Raw genomic sequence first — 17,983 nt, forward strand, 5'->3', positions numbered from 1 at the left:
CCTCACAAACTACAGAAACACTCATGCGCGCACTTCTGAAACACATCCAAAACCAAACCACTGACACGCTACTAAAGCACGAACATCACAACACTGAAACAGTTTCATGACCTACCGAAAAACTCACACAAAAGTGAAAAGCTCTCACACATAACTGAAACACTCTCACACACAACTGAAACACTCTCACGCTGCTGAAATGCTCTCATATACACTCTACGGAAGCCTTCTCTCACACATCGCCGTAATCCTCTCACACACACACAAAACCTGAAACACTTAAATGACCGATTGAAACGCTCTCTCATACACAAGTGAAAAGCTCTCACACTCGACTGAAACGCTCGCATATTCACTGCGCCGAAGCATTCTCTCCCACATGACCGCAACCCTCTCAAACACCCAAAAAGCGAAATGTTCTGCCTGCCGACTTCCTCTCGTGCGTCTCTCTCATGCGGCGCCGAGCCGGCCCGAGGTCGCGCTTCGGGCTTCCGTGACGGCGAATGTTGATGAGCCTCCGCGGCCGTTTGTCTTCTGCCGTGCGCGGCTGCGAGTAGGCGGCAAATGCGTGTGGAACGGATCGTGGGGCCGCGCGATGATTGGCGCGACCGCACCGCTCCTGGCGCGCGCTCGCAGACACAACATTTACTCAGCTGTAACGCTTCCAGAACTCTCTTCCAAGACGGGGGCCGCCGAAAGATCCCTTGGTTTGGCGGCCAGGGCTCGTTCGCCGTCCGCCAGATCGGCCGTGACGTCACGTTGCCTTCCTTTGGCCGGAAGTCACGCAAACTTTGAGAAATCAACACCTCGCGTGCTGACCCGACCTTCAGCCCATGAAACAGACGCACGCATGCATGCAGGCGACCCGACGCATGGGTGCACACACACACACACGGCTGCGTCTTGTCAACGTGAGCAGCAGGTCGTGCGTCTCACGTGCACTCCCGAACACTTGACGTCCTTTCCACCGATTGTTGATGCCTGACCGTCCCGCAATTTCGGCTGGGAAGCGGAAAGCTTCTTTCCTCTCATCGCCCTGCGCGCAAACAGGAAATAAACACACTCGCACAAAGTACACAAACGCACACACGTGCACGAAACATTTAGGCACACACACACACGCGCGCGCAATCGCACACATGCACACGACGCATCCTCATACAACATACACACAAGACCAGATAACACATGCATGCACACACACATTGATTTCGGTGAAGATGATGATGATGTGCAGATGTGTTGTTGTCTTTTGCATTGTGAAAGTGAAGTTGATGCCTGGCCACTTTGTTTTATAATTGCCAAGCAATTATAAAACAAAGTTTGCTCATTGATGTTTTGCCGCGTCGTTGCCATGACCAAAAATACCCAAAATGCATTCTGTTGCAATTCGAAAAGGCAAAATTTCCCAACAGTGACCATGTAATGGTGATGAGGATGAGGAAGAGCAGGTGCCAAAATGTCAGCAAATGTCCTGACAGAAAAGTCAGGAAAGAAAAAATTTTAAAAAAGAGAGAATGCCCAGGGTATAGTTGTTGCTCCACCTAGCAGGGAACTTGCGGAATTGCACTTTTGGGAATCTACGAAGCCAAACTGCTTGCATGGTAACCAAAAAATATATATAATAATAATACAATTATTTCATTCTTTGAAAGAAATTTTATCACAATATATATTTTTTAAACTGAAGAAAAGTGCACACATAATTTCTGTATTTCACTAGCGCGAAAAATAACTCATGCGTGACATGGAATAAAAATCAAACACCGCGTCATCTCCTGGGTTTTATATTTACTCGTTTTCAAATGAGGTGAAATGTTTGAATAAGGCGCTTCTTGTGTTTAAAAAAAAAAACCTGCCGTTGTGATTATTTCTCTAGCGCATGCCGTCAACAAGAAGTGTAAACATTCATGAAAGAGTTAACTCCCTGGGGGAGGTCAGAGACGCTTTAAAGGGAATAAAAGCGAACAGCCATGAGCCATCTCTCCGTTTTCAACATTTATCCTCGTCGGGGGAAATCCAGCTGAAGCTTTTGAACTGGTCGCCGGGCAATTAAACGACAGATAGACAAGAACGGACTGGTCGCCGCTCAATTTCAGGAGGCACATCGATCAACAAGAGTCCAGGGTGGCGATTTAATTTGCCGGATGTCACATAAATTGATTCTAAATCGCGATGCATCACAACAAGAGATCCTAAAACGATTTCCAAAGGGCCTCGTGTTCATCAGTCACAGCGAGACGGATCGTCGATAGCAATGGCCGTCAACAGCGCCGAATGTGGAGAAGAGAAATTCTCCACCGCCAGCGAAAGACTTTGAGAAATCGAGCGCATGCTAAATCAATGAGAAGAGTAACACGATCGGACGCCGTCGGACATGGACGCGCTTTACGGAGGAAGCGAGCGGGCGGCGCCCTGCCGCATGTCGGAAAAAAAGGATTCCGCCACGGGCTCCGAGCTCAGCAGTCCCCCAGGATGACCTTGACGAAAGCCGCCACGTCGGTGTCGTTGCCGTCGTGCGTTGTGAAGAAGGGATGTTTCTGAGGAGGACAAAACCCGTCGGTGCTCGAGCGCGACGGCGCCGACGCCGGCGTCTGAGGCGCACACTCACCATGAGCTCCGCGTAAGTGGGCCGCTCCTTGGACACTTTCTTCAAGCTGCGCACAAACAACCGACGACTTTTTTTTTTTTTTTAAAGCGCATGCAACAAGGTGAAACGAAAGGAAGCGGCGACCGCGCACCACTGCGAGGTAAAGTCGACGAAATCCGGGGAGAACTTGTCGGCGGGAAGCTGAGGGGAAGGTTCCTCCACCACCTGCTTGAGCTGCTGGAAGGGCGTACCCCAAGAGTCGTACGGGAACCCCAGAATGGCCAGCTCCACCTGGCAGTTTCAACATGGACGCCGAGAAGAAATAAAAAAGGAAGAATGGTGAGGAGAATTTACAGGAAAACAAATTCTGAGGAGCGAGGAAGAAAGAAGAGGAAGGCTTGTCTTTGGTTACCATGGTGATCCCCAAACTCCAAATGTCAGATTTGACGTTGTATCCTTTCTGGTTGGTTTCGGGGTTGATCCTCTCCGGCTGAGGGAACGCAACAACGTCAGCGCCCGGTTCGCGCGTGCGCAACGTCGCGTCGGGCGCTCACCGCCATGTAAGGCTTGCAGCCGGCGTCCATGGTTTTGGCCACCGAGTCCACCAGGTAGCCGCTGATGCCGAAGTCGCACATCTTCACTTGCCCTTGGCTGTTGATCAGCACGTTGGACGGCTTCACATCTGCGTGATGAGCACGCGCCGCGTGAGCACGGCGCCGCACGCCAGAGCGCGTCGCGTCGCGTCGCGGCCGCCGACACCGACACCGACACCGACACCCACCTCTGTGGATGACTTGCAAGTTGCTGTACAGATGCTCCAACGCTTTCACGATCTGGAACAAAACCACGGCGGCCTGATGCGCAACGGGGAGAAAGGACGAAAGGCGGCGGCAGCGGCCACTCACGGAGACGGCGATCTTTCCCAGGATGTCCTCGGGAATGGTGCGCTCCTTCTCCATCACCTGCTTGTAGAACTTGTCCAGCGACGTGTCCATCAGCTCCATGCAGATCCACACGTCGCCCTGCAAGCGCACAAGCCGATGCGTCGCGATGACATCATCTCACTGGGCAGGAAGTGTGCGATTGCCGAGTAGGAGGCACCTCTCTGAAGAGCGCCCCGTAGAAGGTGACGGTGTAGAAGCAGTCCACGGTCCTCATGGAGATGTCCAAGTCCATGAGCAGCCTCTTCTGCTCTTGAGTGTTGACGGTGGCGCGGATCAGCTGAGAGAGAGAAAAAAAAACCATCATAATCTGCAACTTTGGTAAAAAGGATGCCGACTTTATTTTGAAGGTCCAAGCGGTGAGACCTTGACGGCCATGATGATGCCGCTGGGCACGTGCCGCATTTTGTCCACAACGCCGTACGCGCCGCGGCCCAGCTCGCCGATGCGCTCCAAGTCGTCGGCCTTCACCTCGAAATTCTGCCCGGCGACAAGACTTGTGAAAGCGCGGCAGAGGAAGCGAGTCAAGAGGCCGGAAGTTACCTTGTCGCCGATGGTCACGCACGCTTTGGAGTCCAAATCTCGCGGCGGGCTGAAGCACACAAAAACATGATCGATTGGTCGATTGTTTTGATTGATGTGTGCCGATACTCCACCTCAAGGGGGAGCAAACCGTTGTCGGTGAAAGTGAAAGGCGGCAAAATGATCGTACAGAGCGGGAGGAGGAGCCTGTTGGAAGACTTCCTTGGAGAGGACCAACTTCTGCTTGCCTGCCGACGCAAAACAAAACATCAGTCGTGTCGCACGTGGGCGGCCGGGCAGCGCCGCGGGCTCGTAAGCGTGCCGCGCTGTCAAAGGTTGCGGGTTCCCATTTCGGCTCGCTCGCTAGCGTCAGTGGAGACAAAACGACTGCTTGGGCGTCAACGCTCCTTTGGCTACACGTGGCCTGAGAGTGGCTTGCGACCAGTTCTTTGTTTGTCTCGATGTCTCCTGACATTAGCTGGTGACCGGTCCCTTGTCTTGATGTCATATCAAGGCGACCAGTTCACTATTTGTCTCGATGTGCTCTGATGTTGATGGGCGACCAATGCATTGTTTGTCTCGATGTGTCCTGACATTGGCTGGCGACCAATCTCGGGTGTGCCCTGACACTTCAGCAACATGACATCACAATGGTCGAATAAGATGTTGCACAAGTCTGACGCGGGCGCGTGTACACACACACACACACACTTGCTAAGCTCAGCATTTTGTGCAATGAAGCACAAGTAATTCAAAGCAAATGTGAACATTTCCACACTGATTGGCTGCATAGAAGGGGCGGGGCCTACCTGGTCACTTCCTGTATAGTGAGTGTGTGCGTGTGTGTGTGCGCGCTCGTGTGCGCATTTGCGCGTGGGTGTTTTATTTGTGTATTTATGAATTCAAAAATGCTCGTGCACGTGTGCGAGTGTATGCGTGTGCACAGTGCGCATGTTGACTTGAGTGTGACCTTCATTTGAGTGTAAGGTATTGCGGGCGCAGACAAACCCACCGTGGCAGTTGTGTAACAGTTGAAGAAGTGTGCAGAAAGAGGACGTGCACGCGCTAAAATGTCAAGTTGACCGCAGCAGGGTGTCATGTGGCACCAAAGTCCCCGCCCGTGACATACATACTCACGCGCGCGCGCACGCGCACATTAGTTTAATGCACGTCTCATGACGACGACCGGCGCTCGTGCACGCGAAGCAACGCTTCAGGAGCAGCAGGAGTGCACGCGCAAAAATGTCAGCGGACCGGAAGTGGGTGCGAGTGCCCCGTTCACGCGCTTTGCAGCCACCCGCGTGCGTGCACGTCATGACACCACAAGGCGACGCGCTTACCTCCCTTGGCTCGAGCAGGGTGGGGCCCCCCAGGGAGAGGTGCGGGGCCTCCTCCCTCCCCCTCCTCCTCCTCTTGCATGGAGCCTCTCGCGGCGCACATACGTGCACGACGATCCGCGTGCACGCCCGCCGCGTTGGTGCGTGTGCGCCGCTCCGATTTGCGCGCGGCACTCGCGCGCCTCGTGCACGAAGGAAGCCTGCAGAGGAGCCGGTGCGCGTGCACGAGGTTGAGCCGACGGAGGCTGCTCCCAACTTGGCTCGCACAAGCGAGCCCCTCAACTGGCGAGCTGCTTCCTGCTCCGATGGGCGCAAGGCATCATGGGAAGTGGAGTCCTCGCATTCTGCGTGTGCGCTCGGGCACTTTCCACACGGACACGCATGTAGAATAAGTCTTAAGTCTGTGTTACAGTCACGATAAGTAAAGTGCAAGTCTTTGATGCATCATGGTGAGCAATGTTTGATGCAACTTTTTTTCCGACCAATACCAGTGCGAGTATTCACTCTTGACAGTGCAGTTAACACGGCGACAGAAAACTTGAACAAAAACCTTTCTTCCTTTCCAACTCGCGTGATGATGCACTGATGTATCAAACCGCCGCTGTGTCCTTTTGATTGACAGGTGGCAGACAAGGTGTTGATCTTTGAACGAGTTTATTATTGCGCTTTCACTCGTGTAATATTTCAAGACTGTTTCAAGTGTAACGTTGAATAAATGTCAAAATAATAGAAAGGAGCACTGCAGCTACATTGAAGTCAATAGTAATAGAATAGCACCGTAACTTTGAGAGACAACACGACGTCAATGTGGCGGGAGGACGACGACACAACAGCAACAACAAGTAAAAGCACAAATATGCCAATCTTCAACACTCCTTTTTCTTTCGCATCTACTTGTACGACTCGTAACGGCACGCAATTACCAAGTTTCATCGTGATCTGGGTTCGGCAAGTGGCGGTCCAAGAGAGCCGCGGTCCCGCTTGTTTTAGACGTTTTTCCTCCCCCAACTCCCCTGATTCAAACGCAACCTCCGTAAAAGCCCGATAACGATCCCGATCAGCCAAGTTGCCGAGCCCCGATCACGATATATCGTCAAAAAGAATGCCATTCGGCTTCAACAAAATGGTAGTGCTGGCAATGCTATGCTAGCACTAGCACTGTGAACAAGCCCACGTTAGCAACAGCTGCTGCGTTGGGAGCATGACTGATTTGTAATCGAATGTTACTCTAAAGCATTTTCAACGCACAAGAGGATTCCCGGTGCCCCCGTTGAACCTTTGCGACGATGCAGACGTTGGGATAAGTCAACAGTAGATGGACGGAAAGGTGTGGTTGCGATTGGCATGTGTACGTGATTAGTTCTTGCTAGCGACGAGGCTTTGGTACATGGGTTTGACCACCACGTGGAGCATGAGGGACCCGTCCACCAGGTACTCGGAGGTCCGGCGGTGCAGGTCTGCGTCGGCCAGGAAGTCTCCGTTCTCCTCGGTGCTCTGGTGGAAGTCGTACACGTGCTTGACCAGCAGCCGACCCTGCTGCTGCGCCACGACCAGGACCGTCTTCTGGAAGCTCACGCCGGCAAAGTCGGCGCTGGACGTGGCGGGCGTGACGATGATGCGGGGACGCCCGCCCTCGGCCCGGGTGGGCTGCATGGCGCCCGTCTCGGTGTACATGGGCCTCATGCTGAGCGGCAGCCAGCGGGGCGAGAACAAGACGTTCCAGGTCACCTGCGCATTGACATCGAGGTGTCCGTGTTCAACTCATGGCTTCTGTGTGTGTTCCCCGAATGTAGCAAAAGAACCCACAGGAGACGGAATGTGTCCATTACCCGCTTGCTGGCGTCATGGCCGCTGGGCCCGAGCTGCGTCTGGAAGCTGGTGCTGCGATCGTCGCGGGTGGGGTTGCTCACCACCCAGGGGGACCCCCAAAGCGGCGCCAGGTAGTTCCTGGGCACGAAGAGGCTGCAGTTGACGTCAAAGTATTTGGCCATGTGCACGGGGGAGGCGGCGTGGAACTGGTAGGACATGTAGAGCAGATCCCGGACCGACTCCCGGTAGCGGGCCAAGACCGCCGACTGGGTCTGGAGCCGGAAGAGCTCTCGGGGCGGCATCATGGCGTAGCGCACCGCTCTCAGCGCGTTCTCCGCTGTCAGACCGTCGGGACGGTTGTGCGAGATCCACTCCTCCAAGCCGGCAAAGAGCTCCATCTCACTGTGCAGAACCAAATCGGAACGCCGCAGTAGCGTCATGAGCAGCTGGGAGCTGAGACCGGTCCACTCGCCGCTCTGCAGGACCGAGGACAGGTTCCAGGCCAGGTACTGGAGGCAGCCGTCCCGCAGCGCCGCGTCGCCTGCCTCGACCGCGTACTCGTACCAGCCAGCCACGTGGCCCGAAGGCGATTCCCGGGCCAGGTTGAGAGTCATGTAGCGTGTGAGTCCCTGCCGCAGTGCCACCACCTGGTACTTAGTGGCCAGGCGATGGAGCGGGGTGGCCTGGTCCAGTCGCAGCGAGAGGTCGCCGCAGTACAGGTACCTAGCCGCGGGAAATAGAATAACTGTCATTTCAAAAAACATTTCAGCACGTTCTCTTCAGTCAAGATGCTAGTCTAAAGTGTCCAAAGGTGTGATTGACGCCGTGAATGCTTTTTTTTTTTTGTCTACAGGTGACCATTCTGTTTGTGAGTGCGCATGTGGCCGCAATGTGCGCAACAGGCCCGACCTGATGAACTTTTCGAAGACGGAGGCGCATTCCGGGCTCTCGCGCAACGTGAGCACGCTGCCATTGCGTTCCCGCAGCATGTCCTCCAAGACGGGACTCTGCAGCGACAGAACCAGCGCGTGGACCGCCATCAGCTTCACCTCCTCCGCGTTGGGCGTCTCCACCCGCAGCGTCACGTCGCTGCCGTTGCCCAGCAGCAGGAGCGCCTCCAGATGCTGGACCAGCGTCAGGGAGTGGCTCAGGGTGTCTGCGTTGCCGTCTGGGCTGCCGTCCACCTTCAGGCGGCCTGAGCCGAAGCGAGACAGTTGATTGAGGGGATTGAGGGAAGATCGGAAAACAAGATCAAGCGCTGAATGTAGAGCTTCTGCCCGCTGTTACTGGGGCATTCATTAGGTCATCGATCGGTCTCCCGGTGCCTGATTGTGGGTCACATTTAATTAAAACTCACCCCCCCCCCCCCACACACACCCCTGTGCAGTCCTATTATTGATCCATTCCTCATGGATCATATCTGTGTTCATCAGGTTGCTACAACTCCATCGTTTCGATGCACTGGACTAAATTTGGGCCAGTCCCAGTCAACTTCGGCCGAGAAGTGGAGTACAAGACAGATTGCACGCATCTTCACGATCAAGTGTAATTTAGAGTCTCCATGCAACCTTACGCTGATGTACTTTGACCCACAATCAACTAAGACATTTTCCATCGCCAAAAGAAACCAAATTTTAGATCTTTGTCTCACCTGCTGCCGCCGTCAACACACACGCAGCCCGAAGCAGCAGCAGCACCACCGCCGGCTTCATCTTCTCCATCTTCTACTTCTTCTGTGAGCGTCCCGGTGGCCGAGTATGAAGTGGATGCCGATGCTGCCGAGGATGACGATGACTTTGGAATGTGGGTCATCGGCTGTGCCCGCTTCCTGGGTGGAGCCTGGGCTGGGCTGCCGCACGCCACTGTGGCGCTCGGTAGGATGACGGCTCGAGTTCATAACGTGACCCGGGGTTCAGAAGAAGAATATCTTGAATGTGGGCCATCTGCTTTTGCCTCGAAGAAGGCAGAAAATTTCTGCCCAAGCAAATAACAATCAAAACAAAACAAAAAAATCTTGTCTGAGATAAAAGAACCAACAAGGTCGATTACATAATATGATGTCCACATGATGATGATGATGACATACAATAACGTTTTTGTCAGCGTCACAGGATGAACATTTTTGACGTTTTTTTTTCATTCACAGATAGGAAGTTTTCACCACCAGGCGTCGCTACACCCTTCACCAGGTGTGTGTGTGTGTGTGCTTGTTGCATGAAGTAGTGGCAGCAGCAGGAGTATTACAAGAGCTGCAGCTTGTGCTGACGCTTGTTTGTGTTTGTGCCGCATTCGAGCCTCCTCAGACCTCTCCTGGGACTTGACTTCACTTTATGACCTCACAAACAAGCTGACCTGAGACCGGTTTGAATGCCTCGTTTGTTCCACAATTGTCTCCTGCGTTGACCGATCTCGTCACGTGAATCTGAGGCGAGCCATCAGGTACGTGAACGCATCACTCCGACTCCGTTTCATTTGTAAATTGTGTTTGTCATTTCGTACAGGTTGTACTTTTTGTCTTAGGAAGCATTTAACCAAGCACCAACCGTTATTATTATTATTATTATTTTTTTTTGTCAGACAAGTTAACAAAGTAAATATCACTCTTTCGTGTTTCTCGTTTTGTTTGTTTGCCTCATTGTGTTGCGTTCACGTGTACTTCTGCTTGGTTCCAACTCATCCACATGAGCATTGGGACGTGGATGCTTCAGAAATGCCAATCATGCCAAGGTGCACGGTCACCACGGCAACCGTCACGGGGACCTTGTCGCTATCGCACAGGCGTGGCTGACGCGAGGTCACGTGACTGGTGGGGGACAATTAACTCCACCGCACGCAATTGAACTCCACTAAACTACACGACACTACTACTACACTCCACTCAACGACACTACGCTGCCGAACGCCACCGCACGAAATGAAACAATCTTGCAGTACAGTGAACAAACAGCACAACACTACAATAAAGTACACCAGACTAAACTACACTCAACTACGTCGGACGTCACTGTGCGACACCAAACTATGTCGGTTCGACTTTTAGGAAGCGGCTCGCGTTGGACATTGGTGCATTTTCACCCGCGTGAAAGTTGAAATATTTGACTTAGGTTAAACATTAATGTCTTCCTCATCTCAGACCTGCCAATAAGTCTCTGTGCATTTGTGTGTGTGTGTGTGAGAGACAGAGTGTCTAATCTATATATGTGGTTCACACAAGTGTTTTTGTTGTGTGTGCATGTCAACAGGTAGTGTTGCTGAGGAGAGCGATGGCGTCCAACGCGAGTCGACCGACGGGTTGCGGTCCGGAAGTGTCGTCCCTCTACTTCAAGCTGTGCGACCTGGAGGCGGCGTGGGGCGTGGTTCTGGAGGCCTTGGCGTCGGCCGGCGCGGTCGTCAGCCTGGTTCTGTTCATGGTGCTGCTCGCCAACGTGCCCTTCATGAGGGACCGCAACCGTAGGAACGCGGTGGCCCTGCACGCCATCTTCCTGGTATGCGCGGCCGGCCTCTTCGGCCTGACCTTTGCCTTCATCGTGGGGAAGAACTTTTCCACCTGCGCGTCGCGCCGCTTCCTGTTCGGCGTTCTCTTCGCCGGCTGTTTCTCGTGCCTCCTCGTTCAAGCCGTACGGCTCAATGCCCTCGCCAGGACCAAGCGCGCCCCGCGGGCGGGGAGCTCGTGCCTCGCCGCCTTGGCTCTGTGGTCGGTGGAGGTGCTCATCAACGCCGAGTGGCTGATCATCACGGAGGTGCGCCACCCGCTGGGGCCGGACAACTCGGCGGTCGATGGCGACGTGGCCGCGGCTGTGCCCTGCAACATAGCTAACGCCGACTTCGCCATGGCGCTGACCTACGTGATGGCGCTCCTCGTCTCCGCCTTGGGCGCAGGCCTGGGCGTCATGGCGGGAAAACACAAGCAGTGGAAGAGGGAAGGTGCCCTCATCCTGGCGTGCACCCTCCTCTCCGCTGGGATCTGGGCGGCGTGGATCGCCATGTACGTCCACGGGAATCGAGCCCAGGGCGGCGGCGGGCCTCGGTGGGACGACCCCACGCTGGCCGTCGCCCTGGTGACCAACGGCTGGGTCTTCCTGGCGCTGGTCACCATCCCTCAAGTGTGCTGCTCGGCCGGGGACGGAGACGGTGACCTCGTCTTTAGGGAGGACGCTTACTCGGGCTCTGCCGTCAGCTACGAGAACATCCTCAAGGAGCAGAATTCTCGCAACGTCTTCGCCGGCAACATTGAGAACAAAGCCTTCACCATGGACGAACCCGCACAAGGTCCAAGTGTGATTTTATTTTATTTTTCTTACAAACAAACCAGAAAAATGGTGTTGGCCTCATGCTTTGGATGACTGCCTTGCAGTTCAAGGGTTCAAGGTTTGAGTCTCAGTTCTTCCCGTGCTTCCATTTGTTTCTGCAAGTACTGCCACTTCCTCACACATTCCAAAAACATAAAGATGAAGACATTTTCCTCAGTTGTGAGCCGACATGAATGTTTAACGTGAGTTGAACCATCTCCTGGCGGAAAACAATTCAGCAAAATGGCAGCTTCCGGTTAATGTGTAATGTTAATGCCTAACCGTGTCCCTGAGCACCCCATCGCGTCCCGGCGGCGCGTGTTGACATTGTCTCCTTAGTGACCAAAGCAGGACAGGAAGAGGGAGGAGAATACGATACTAAATCTTTATTGTCCATTATAATGTGTCTTCGGCTCAGCGAACACAGTAATGACAATGCTAAAATAATTAAAATTAGAAAAAGGAAATTACAATAGGTTGCATATAGCCAAAGAGAAAGGAGAAATGGCAGTAAAACAGGCCAAAATACACACACAGGGTGAGAGGCAATGAAGTGTGGTTGAACTAAAAGGTGCAGGTGATGACTGTTGTAGTGTCGTTGCAGGCGCCAAGGTGGTGTCCCCGTACAGCGGCTACATGGGTCAGCTGAGGAGTTGCGTGTACCAGCCCACCGAGCTGGCGCTCATCACCAAAGCCCGCGTGGCGTCTGTGAGTATGCCGCATGAGGCTGACGGGAGGCATGCCGGTCTCCGATGCTCCCTCTCGCGTGTGCCACGCCATCTCGAACCTGTTTGGATGCCCCCCCCCCCCAACCCCATTCGCAGAATCCTCCGGAAGCGCCCTACGATTCCGCCATTCCCAGAGCGTCGGCCCACTCTACAACCGGCAGCGGAGACCTGCACGTCGCAAACCTCACGGATGCGACGGATACAGTCAACATGGCTTACGGAAACGGAAGCAGCGTAAGTCCACACGGACTTCCTCTCGAATGATATCAGTGTGTTTGTGTATTTCTGTGTGTACTTGTGTGTACCGATCAGTTTGTGTGTTTCCTGTCTGATCTTCTTCTTTCTTTTATTTTCCTCCTTCTCGCTCGTGTGTCCCAACAGGCACAACACAGGACGCCTGAGTGGTGACGGCGGCGGTCGTCCTCTGAGTTGAATCCGCTGATGATGCCAGACTACAAAAACAAGACGTGAAAGAACATGACAGTAGGCCACATTAGACAAAAAGTACACAACTCTGCACCACACAAAAATACACTACCACACTGCTTTAGATTGTACTACTGTCCACAACACTGAACTCTGCTACGCAACACAACATGGCACTGAACTAGGCTAAGGCCACGCTATAAATTTTCACACGACGCTAAAGGACACGACACACTAGACTAGCCAAAGGTTCTTTTTCCATGTCATGTGACTGAAGACATGTAAATATGTTTGAATGCTTCCACATGGTAACACGCTGTGAATGTGTATGTGTAATTATATTGAATTGAACTTGGACCACGGCGTCTCTTTCATAATTCAAGATTTCTTGGCTTCATTTATTTCCTTGCAAAATAAAAAGCCCCTTTGCTCATTTCCTGTCGTGCGCAAAGCCCGATGGGAGCCGGAGTCCGCCCGCCCGCCGTCGGCCTTCGAAGGGGAGGACGTACATCCCGCCGGTGGCAACGGGTCGAGGTCGTCAGAGGACGTTTGATTGCGTCGGCAAACTCACTCGCTCTTCCGTGTTTGTTTGCATGCGTGTTTGTGTGCACGCGTTTAGTGACCCAAAGCATAACTTGAAAGCTTCAGTTTTGCAAAGACACAAGTCCTTCAAAGGTAGTTCAAGCATTCTCCTCTCATAGCAAAAAAAAAAAAACCCCAGCCATTCTTGCCTCCTGTTTGAACAGGACCAGTCAGCGATTCTTTGAGGTCTTTGCCCAGCTCGCAAGCACAATGTTGTCTTTGTACACTCGGGACAAAGACGGCGCTGTGAGAAAAACCTTGACCGAGGACACCTGAGCGCCACATCTGCACACGCACGGCAGCCAAGCACACAAACACAAAAGTACACGCTGCACGACCCGGTGGGTGTGTGGCATACTTCGTTGTCTCAAGCCGCCTGCCAAATGAGTTAAAAAAAGGAACCAGGTCAACCTGCGTGAAAAACTTGCAGCATGAGAGCGTCTGAATTGTGTGTGTGTTTCAGTTGTGTGTGAGTGTTTCGGTGGTGTATGTGAGAAGGTTGCTCTTCTCTCTCTCTCTCTCTGTCCTTCACTGGTTCTCTTGTCGTTGTCTCACTTTTTCTGTCGTCAGGCGGCATTTCCATGGACGCAGCTTGCAAACAAAGAGCCGCCGCCCCCCCCCCCCCCCCCCTTGGGGACCACCGGAAGGCAAACGTACTACAGCGCGGGCTCACGGGGGTGTGTGTGGCTGGGGCGTCAGGGCGCGGTCGGTGTTGCCAACTGAAGGGCAAATAACACCTGACGTTGCGGGTTTACTTTTACTCGCAAAGATTCCTACACATAAGCACACTGAAACTGGAGCTTGAAAAATACAAATGTGCTACAATATACGAATAAATAAAGTTTTTCTTATGCTTATTCTTTGAGACGACAACATCATTATTTCAGTGCATTTTACAAATTGAAAATGGGGGTGTTTTTTTTCGGATGTAAAAGATGTGCGTTTTGTCAATTAATTAATAAACTGGAAAACAATGACGTGGTAAAGTACTGCCATCTGCTGGACACGTTTTTTCAACTCACGCTTGTCCTTAGCACAGCGAGAAATATTCGCTTCTGATTGGTTCAAATTTCCCTCTTTGCGGCCAATCAACGCTTTTTTTTACAAGGGTTTACTTCCGGGACAACGAAAGGACGTTCACTCCTACGATTATGAAATTTACGCTCGTTCGTCTTTTTATCCCCTTGAAGACAGAAGTTTGAAGAGCATTGAAAACAATTCCGGGTCCCAAACGGACTTTAGTTGGATCTCGCGATGGTTTATTTGGTTGTGAACGTGGCGAGGTCGTCGGCTTCTTTACGAAAGGTCGGTAGGCACCGTGAGATTGGTTGATCTGAGCAAAACCGTTTTACGAGCATAATACGTTTGTTGCGATGCACGCCCATGAATACTTATAATAATCAGCATCTGATCTGATTGTATTGATTGTCGTTTTATGGAGTAGTATTCGGAGTGGGCGAGTACTCCTCAAGGCGGCCGATACCAATCACTGATACTTAAGAGAAAAAAGTCTGATATTGAATAAGTCTTTCTCCGCCGCAATGTGTCAGTTTGAGTTTTGACGTCTCATCACATGTGCCAAAAACAAAGAAGTCAGTCTTTCATCACCATTATCTGTCATCGTGTTCATAGAAAATTTGTATTTCCAAAGTACGAATGGAATCGATACGCCGTGTCAGTCAGAAAAAAAGTGTTAGTGTACCTCCCTATTGGATATTCATTTTTTTGTTTTTGTGTAGTAATGCTGGTTTGCATGACTGCGGCGCGTCACCAATCGATGTCTTTATCAGATTAAGTTCCCTCACGTTCTTGTTTTCCAGCTGTGTGCGGCATCATGGACGGGCGTTCTGCTCAACCAGAATGTCCGCAACCAGTGCGTCAAGCCGGGTCCACCCCCTGCACCGGCGGCCCCTTCAGAGAGTGGCGGCGGAACCGGCGTGCCTCCCGCTCCCCCTACGCACTGCTGTATGAGCGGCTGTCACAACTGCGTGTGGATCGAGCATGCCGAGCAGCTCCTGGCCTTCTACAACGACGGCGGTGAGCGGGCACTGGCCGCCATCGAGGAGAACGTGCTGGACGACAACCTGAAGACCTTCTTGAAGATGGAGATTCGACTCCTCAAAAAGACGTGACGGTGCCCCTGGTGAGTTTGGAGTCGGACAATGAAACCGCAGTCGTCCCCACGCCTTGGAAATGTAGACTAGGGCTGACAATAAGTTGACTAGTCACCATTACGTCAACGGTGGTCTAAATAAGGATTCACTTGAAATGTTTACCGACTCCTCTGACAACATGTGCATGTGCGCAGAACTTTCCAGAATGGAGTTGCCTCAAGAAGAAGGTTTTGGATCCTCTCTAGGCCGGCAACGGGAATGTTGCCTGAACACAACGAGGAGACCGCCGAGTACGACTTGAGATGAGATGAACAACCGCTCGTCATCAAGTCTGTTTGCACCTTGAAATACGTATTTATTCTTGTTGTGAATACAACATGCACATATTTATCGCATTTGTGTCAATTAAACAGTGCCAGATGCATCTTGTGGTGGTGGTGGTTGTGTTGTTGACAGTTCGTCACCATGACAACGTGAAATCGTGGCGGGATTATGCTGCCACCGAATATGACGTGATGGAAAATGACAGATTAGTGACATCATCATCGTTAGGGACACAGGCAGGGTTACGGCAGGTCACTCTGAGCCAGTTAGGGTCCTTTATGTGGTTGCCTGTTCCCCCCCCCCTCCATTATCTATCCCTCCATCCACCTCTCCATCTACGACATGACACAAGGCGTGTCTGCGGTAATCCCGGCCGTACATGTATAAAAGTGACGTGTCGCTGCCATCCGCTCATCTGCCATCTTGTCGTCCGACTGTTGGTCACCCAAGCAAAGCAGCACGTGAGTAGAACGCGTCCACTTTAATGTCACAGAGGTCCCGCCAACCTCCCGCTGGCTCTTGGGGGGTCTTGCACACAAATTGTGTAGATAGATGGACAGACAGCCTTTTTTAAGGTTTGCTCTTAATGTTTTTTTCAATTCTGTAAATATACTTGTCCACTTAGACAATGTTGCACATTTGATTTTGAAGCATTTTTGAAACTTGGATGAATACTTGATTGCCAGTTTTAACTTTGTAAATTTGAATTTACAAAAGGCTCCCGTATTTCCATTTTTAAATGCATTTTTTGTAAAATAAATAAATTGTCTTATTTAAAATGCTCAGTGAACAATACGTTTGTGTTGTTGTGCGGTTGTCATTGAGAGATGCGACGCTTAAGAGCGCGAGTGTGTGCTCAGCACTTGTGCGGCATCCTCGCTAACCAGATTGAAGGCAGATTATTAAAGTGAGCCCAGGATTAGGATTACTCGTATTGCATCGGGGTCACGATGATGGAACATTGTGTCGATTGTCACTCGCGAGCCCTCCACATATATACCGGTGTGTGTTTGTGTGTATTTTTCCACAGAAAAGCATCAGCGCGCGCACACACACTGACCAGGGCGGCACAAATGAATCTGGAGGCACCCAAAACTGAGATCAAGTCGGCCACGCGGGTGAGCGGGGGCCCCGCCACCCCGCGCAAGGGCCCCCCCAAGTTCAAGCAGAGGCAGACTCGGCAGTTCAAAAGCAAGCCCCCCAAGAAGGGTGTGCAGGGGTGCGTCATTTACGCATACATCGCAATTCCAAAAGAACAGAGTCACAGAAAAAAAGGGAATAGTTTGGATCGAGTCGCCATTCCATTGATGAATGATCAATAATAATTATTGACTGTCGTCGGCTTTGTCATTGCATCCTTTTTTTGCCCCTTGCGTGCAGGTTCGGTGATGATATCCCGGGAATGGAGGGCTTAGGAACCGGTGAGTCTTTGGACACACACGGATGCTAAACTCAAAGTGTTGAGACTCCTTGTTGGGGTCGTCTGCGCAATTATCTTACAAATGATGACAAAGCACATGTCTGTACATGTCGTCTGTATATATTGATGTGTGCTTGTGGATGTGTGTGTTTTAGACATTACAGTCATTTGCCCGTGGGAGGCCTTCAATCATCTGGAGCTGCACGAGCTGGCCCAGTACGGAATCATCTGAGTTTGTCCGGAAAAACACACACACACAAAAATAAATTAATTCATTAAAAAATGGAAAAGGAGATTTTTTTTTATTAAATTAATATTGTGGTCATGACTCAGCAGCTGCTCGTGTTTAGGATTGCGATCTTCTGTAAGGTTCTTGTTTGCCGGGCGGCCTGGTGAAGCTGCAATGTGGTGGTCGCGAGTCTGTTCATCCATCTTTGCTCACGGTTGACTCTGAACTCGTTGATTTGTCGTTAGAAAAGCAGCCACACCACGTGTCTCCTTGCATCTTCTCTTATTTTGCTTAAGTGATCCTTGTCTAGACTTTTCTACGGTCGTCGTCATTATCAAAACATACAGTAAAACATACTCTTTGCAGTTGTTTATTTGTGTTTGCTTGCACTTTGCTTGGTTTTCTTTGCAGCCAGGTCGGCATGGTAAAAGAGAATCAGAGAAATAAAGGTTTAAAAAAAATGCTGGTGATGGAGATCTTTTGTTTGCTTGTCTTCTTTACAGTATGAACAAAATATAAAGTAAAATTCCAATGTCCATATATTATTGTCAATGAGGAGGATTGTCAAAATATACAGTAATATTATTAGTAACATTACAGGTATTTGTATCATCTTTTTTCATCTCATTGTAATAATTGGTCAAATTAGTAAAGTAAAAATATATCCAAATA

At 51.4% G+C, this 17,983-nt stretch overlaps 5 protein-coding genes across 8 annotated transcripts; 3 read left to right on the forward strand and 2 right to left on the reverse strand.

The window, feature by feature from the left end:
• Positions 1 to 1,690: 1,690 nt before the first annotated feature.
• map2k6 (mitogen-activated protein kinase kinase 6) lies at positions 1,691 to 5,689 on the reverse strand. Of its 2 annotated transcripts, XM_086138609.1 has the most exons (12): positions 5,394 to 5,634; positions 4,244 to 4,301; positions 4,075 to 4,123; positions 3,898 to 4,011; positions 3,692 to 3,811; positions 3,496 to 3,612; positions 3,372 to 3,423; positions 3,145 to 3,272; positions 3,003 to 3,080; positions 2,742 to 2,881; positions 2,612 to 2,657; positions 1,691 to 2,540 (listed from the first exon to the last, which is right to left on the reverse strand). In XM_086138609.1, the coding sequence occupies exons 1-12, from the start codon at positions 5,491 to 5,493 to the stop codon at positions 2,460 to 2,462; spliced, it is 1,083 nt and encodes a 360-aa protein (XP_085994735.1). In that variant the 5' UTR covers positions 5,494 to 5,634; the 3' UTR covers positions 1,691 to 2,459. The 2 variants fall into 2 exon arrangements, with proteins under 2 accessions (XP_085994735.1, XP_085994736.1); XM_086138610.1 differs by having other exon boundaries at positions 3,898 to 4,123; positions 5,394 to 5,689.
• A 344-nt stretch (positions 5,690 to 6,033) lies between these two features.
• Positions 6,034 to 9,033, reverse strand: btbd17a (BTB (POZ) domain containing 17a). The gene is made up of 4 exons (XM_086138604.1): positions 8,851 to 9,033; positions 8,109 to 8,394; positions 7,220 to 7,922; positions 6,034 to 7,118 (listed from the first exon to the last, which is right to left on the reverse strand). The coding sequence occupies exons 1-4, from the start codon at positions 8,918 to 8,920 to the stop codon at positions 6,747 to 6,749; spliced, it is 1,431 nt and encodes a 476-aa protein (XP_085994730.1). The 5' UTR covers positions 8,921 to 9,033; the 3' UTR covers positions 6,034 to 6,746.
• On the forward strand, positions 8,693 to 12,999 carry gprc5c (G protein-coupled receptor, class C, group 5, member C). Of its 3 annotated transcripts, XM_086138606.1 has the most exons (7): positions 8,693 to 9,073; positions 9,346 to 9,388; positions 9,494 to 9,638; positions 10,442 to 11,468; positions 12,093 to 12,196; positions 12,313 to 12,485; positions 12,598 to 12,999. In XM_086138606.1, exons 4-6 carry the CDS (start codon positions 10,463 to 10,465, stop codon positions 12,478 to 12,480), a joined length of 1,278 nt encoding a protein of 425 aa, XP_085994732.1. In that variant the 5' UTR covers positions 8,693 to 9,073; positions 9,346 to 9,388; positions 9,494 to 9,638; positions 10,442 to 10,462; the 3' UTR covers positions 12,481 to 12,485; positions 12,598 to 12,999. The 3 variants fall into 3 exon arrangements, with proteins under 3 accessions (XP_085994732.1, XP_085994731.1, XP_085994733.1); XM_086138605.1 differs by lacking the exons at positions 8,693 to 9,073; positions 9,346 to 9,388 and having other exon boundaries at positions 9,408 to 9,638; XM_086138607.1 differs by lacking the exons at positions 8,693 to 9,073; positions 9,346 to 9,388 and having other exon boundaries at positions 9,408 to 9,638; positions 12,313 to 12,450.
• Positions 13,000 to 14,343: 1,344 nt separating this feature from the next.
• oxld1 (oxidoreductase-like domain containing 1) lies at positions 14,344 to 15,762 on the forward strand. Its single transcript, XM_086099206.1, has 3 exons — positions 14,344 to 14,529; positions 15,045 to 15,367; positions 15,533 to 15,762. The coding sequence occupies exons 1-2, from the start codon at positions 14,479 to 14,481 to the stop codon at positions 15,354 to 15,356; spliced, it is 363 nt and encodes a 120-aa protein (XP_085955332.1). The 5' UTR covers positions 14,344 to 14,478; the 3' UTR covers positions 15,357 to 15,367; positions 15,533 to 15,762.
• A 149-nt stretch (positions 15,763 to 15,911) lies between these two features.
• Positions 15,912 to 17,787, forward strand: pde6gb (phosphodiesterase 6G, cGMP-specific, rod, gamma, paralog b). The gene is made up of 4 exons (XM_086099207.1): positions 15,912 to 16,123; positions 16,693 to 16,881; positions 17,043 to 17,083; positions 17,238 to 17,787. Exons 2-4 carry the CDS (start codon positions 16,736 to 16,738, stop codon positions 17,312 to 17,314), a joined length of 264 nt encoding a protein of 87 aa, XP_085955333.1. The 5' UTR covers positions 15,912 to 16,123; positions 16,693 to 16,735; the 3' UTR covers positions 17,315 to 17,787.
• Positions 17,788 to 17,983: the final 196 nt, after the last annotated feature.

Source organism: Hippocampus guttulatus, chromosome 19 (assembly GCF_054856545.1).
Source record: "Hippocampus guttulatus isolate MCC_2025c chromosome 19, RoL_Hgut_1.0, whole genome shotgun sequence".
NCBI classification, from domain to species: domain Eukaryota; kingdom Metazoa; phylum Chordata; class Actinopteri; order Syngnathiformes; family Syngnathidae; genus Hippocampus; species Hippocampus guttulatus.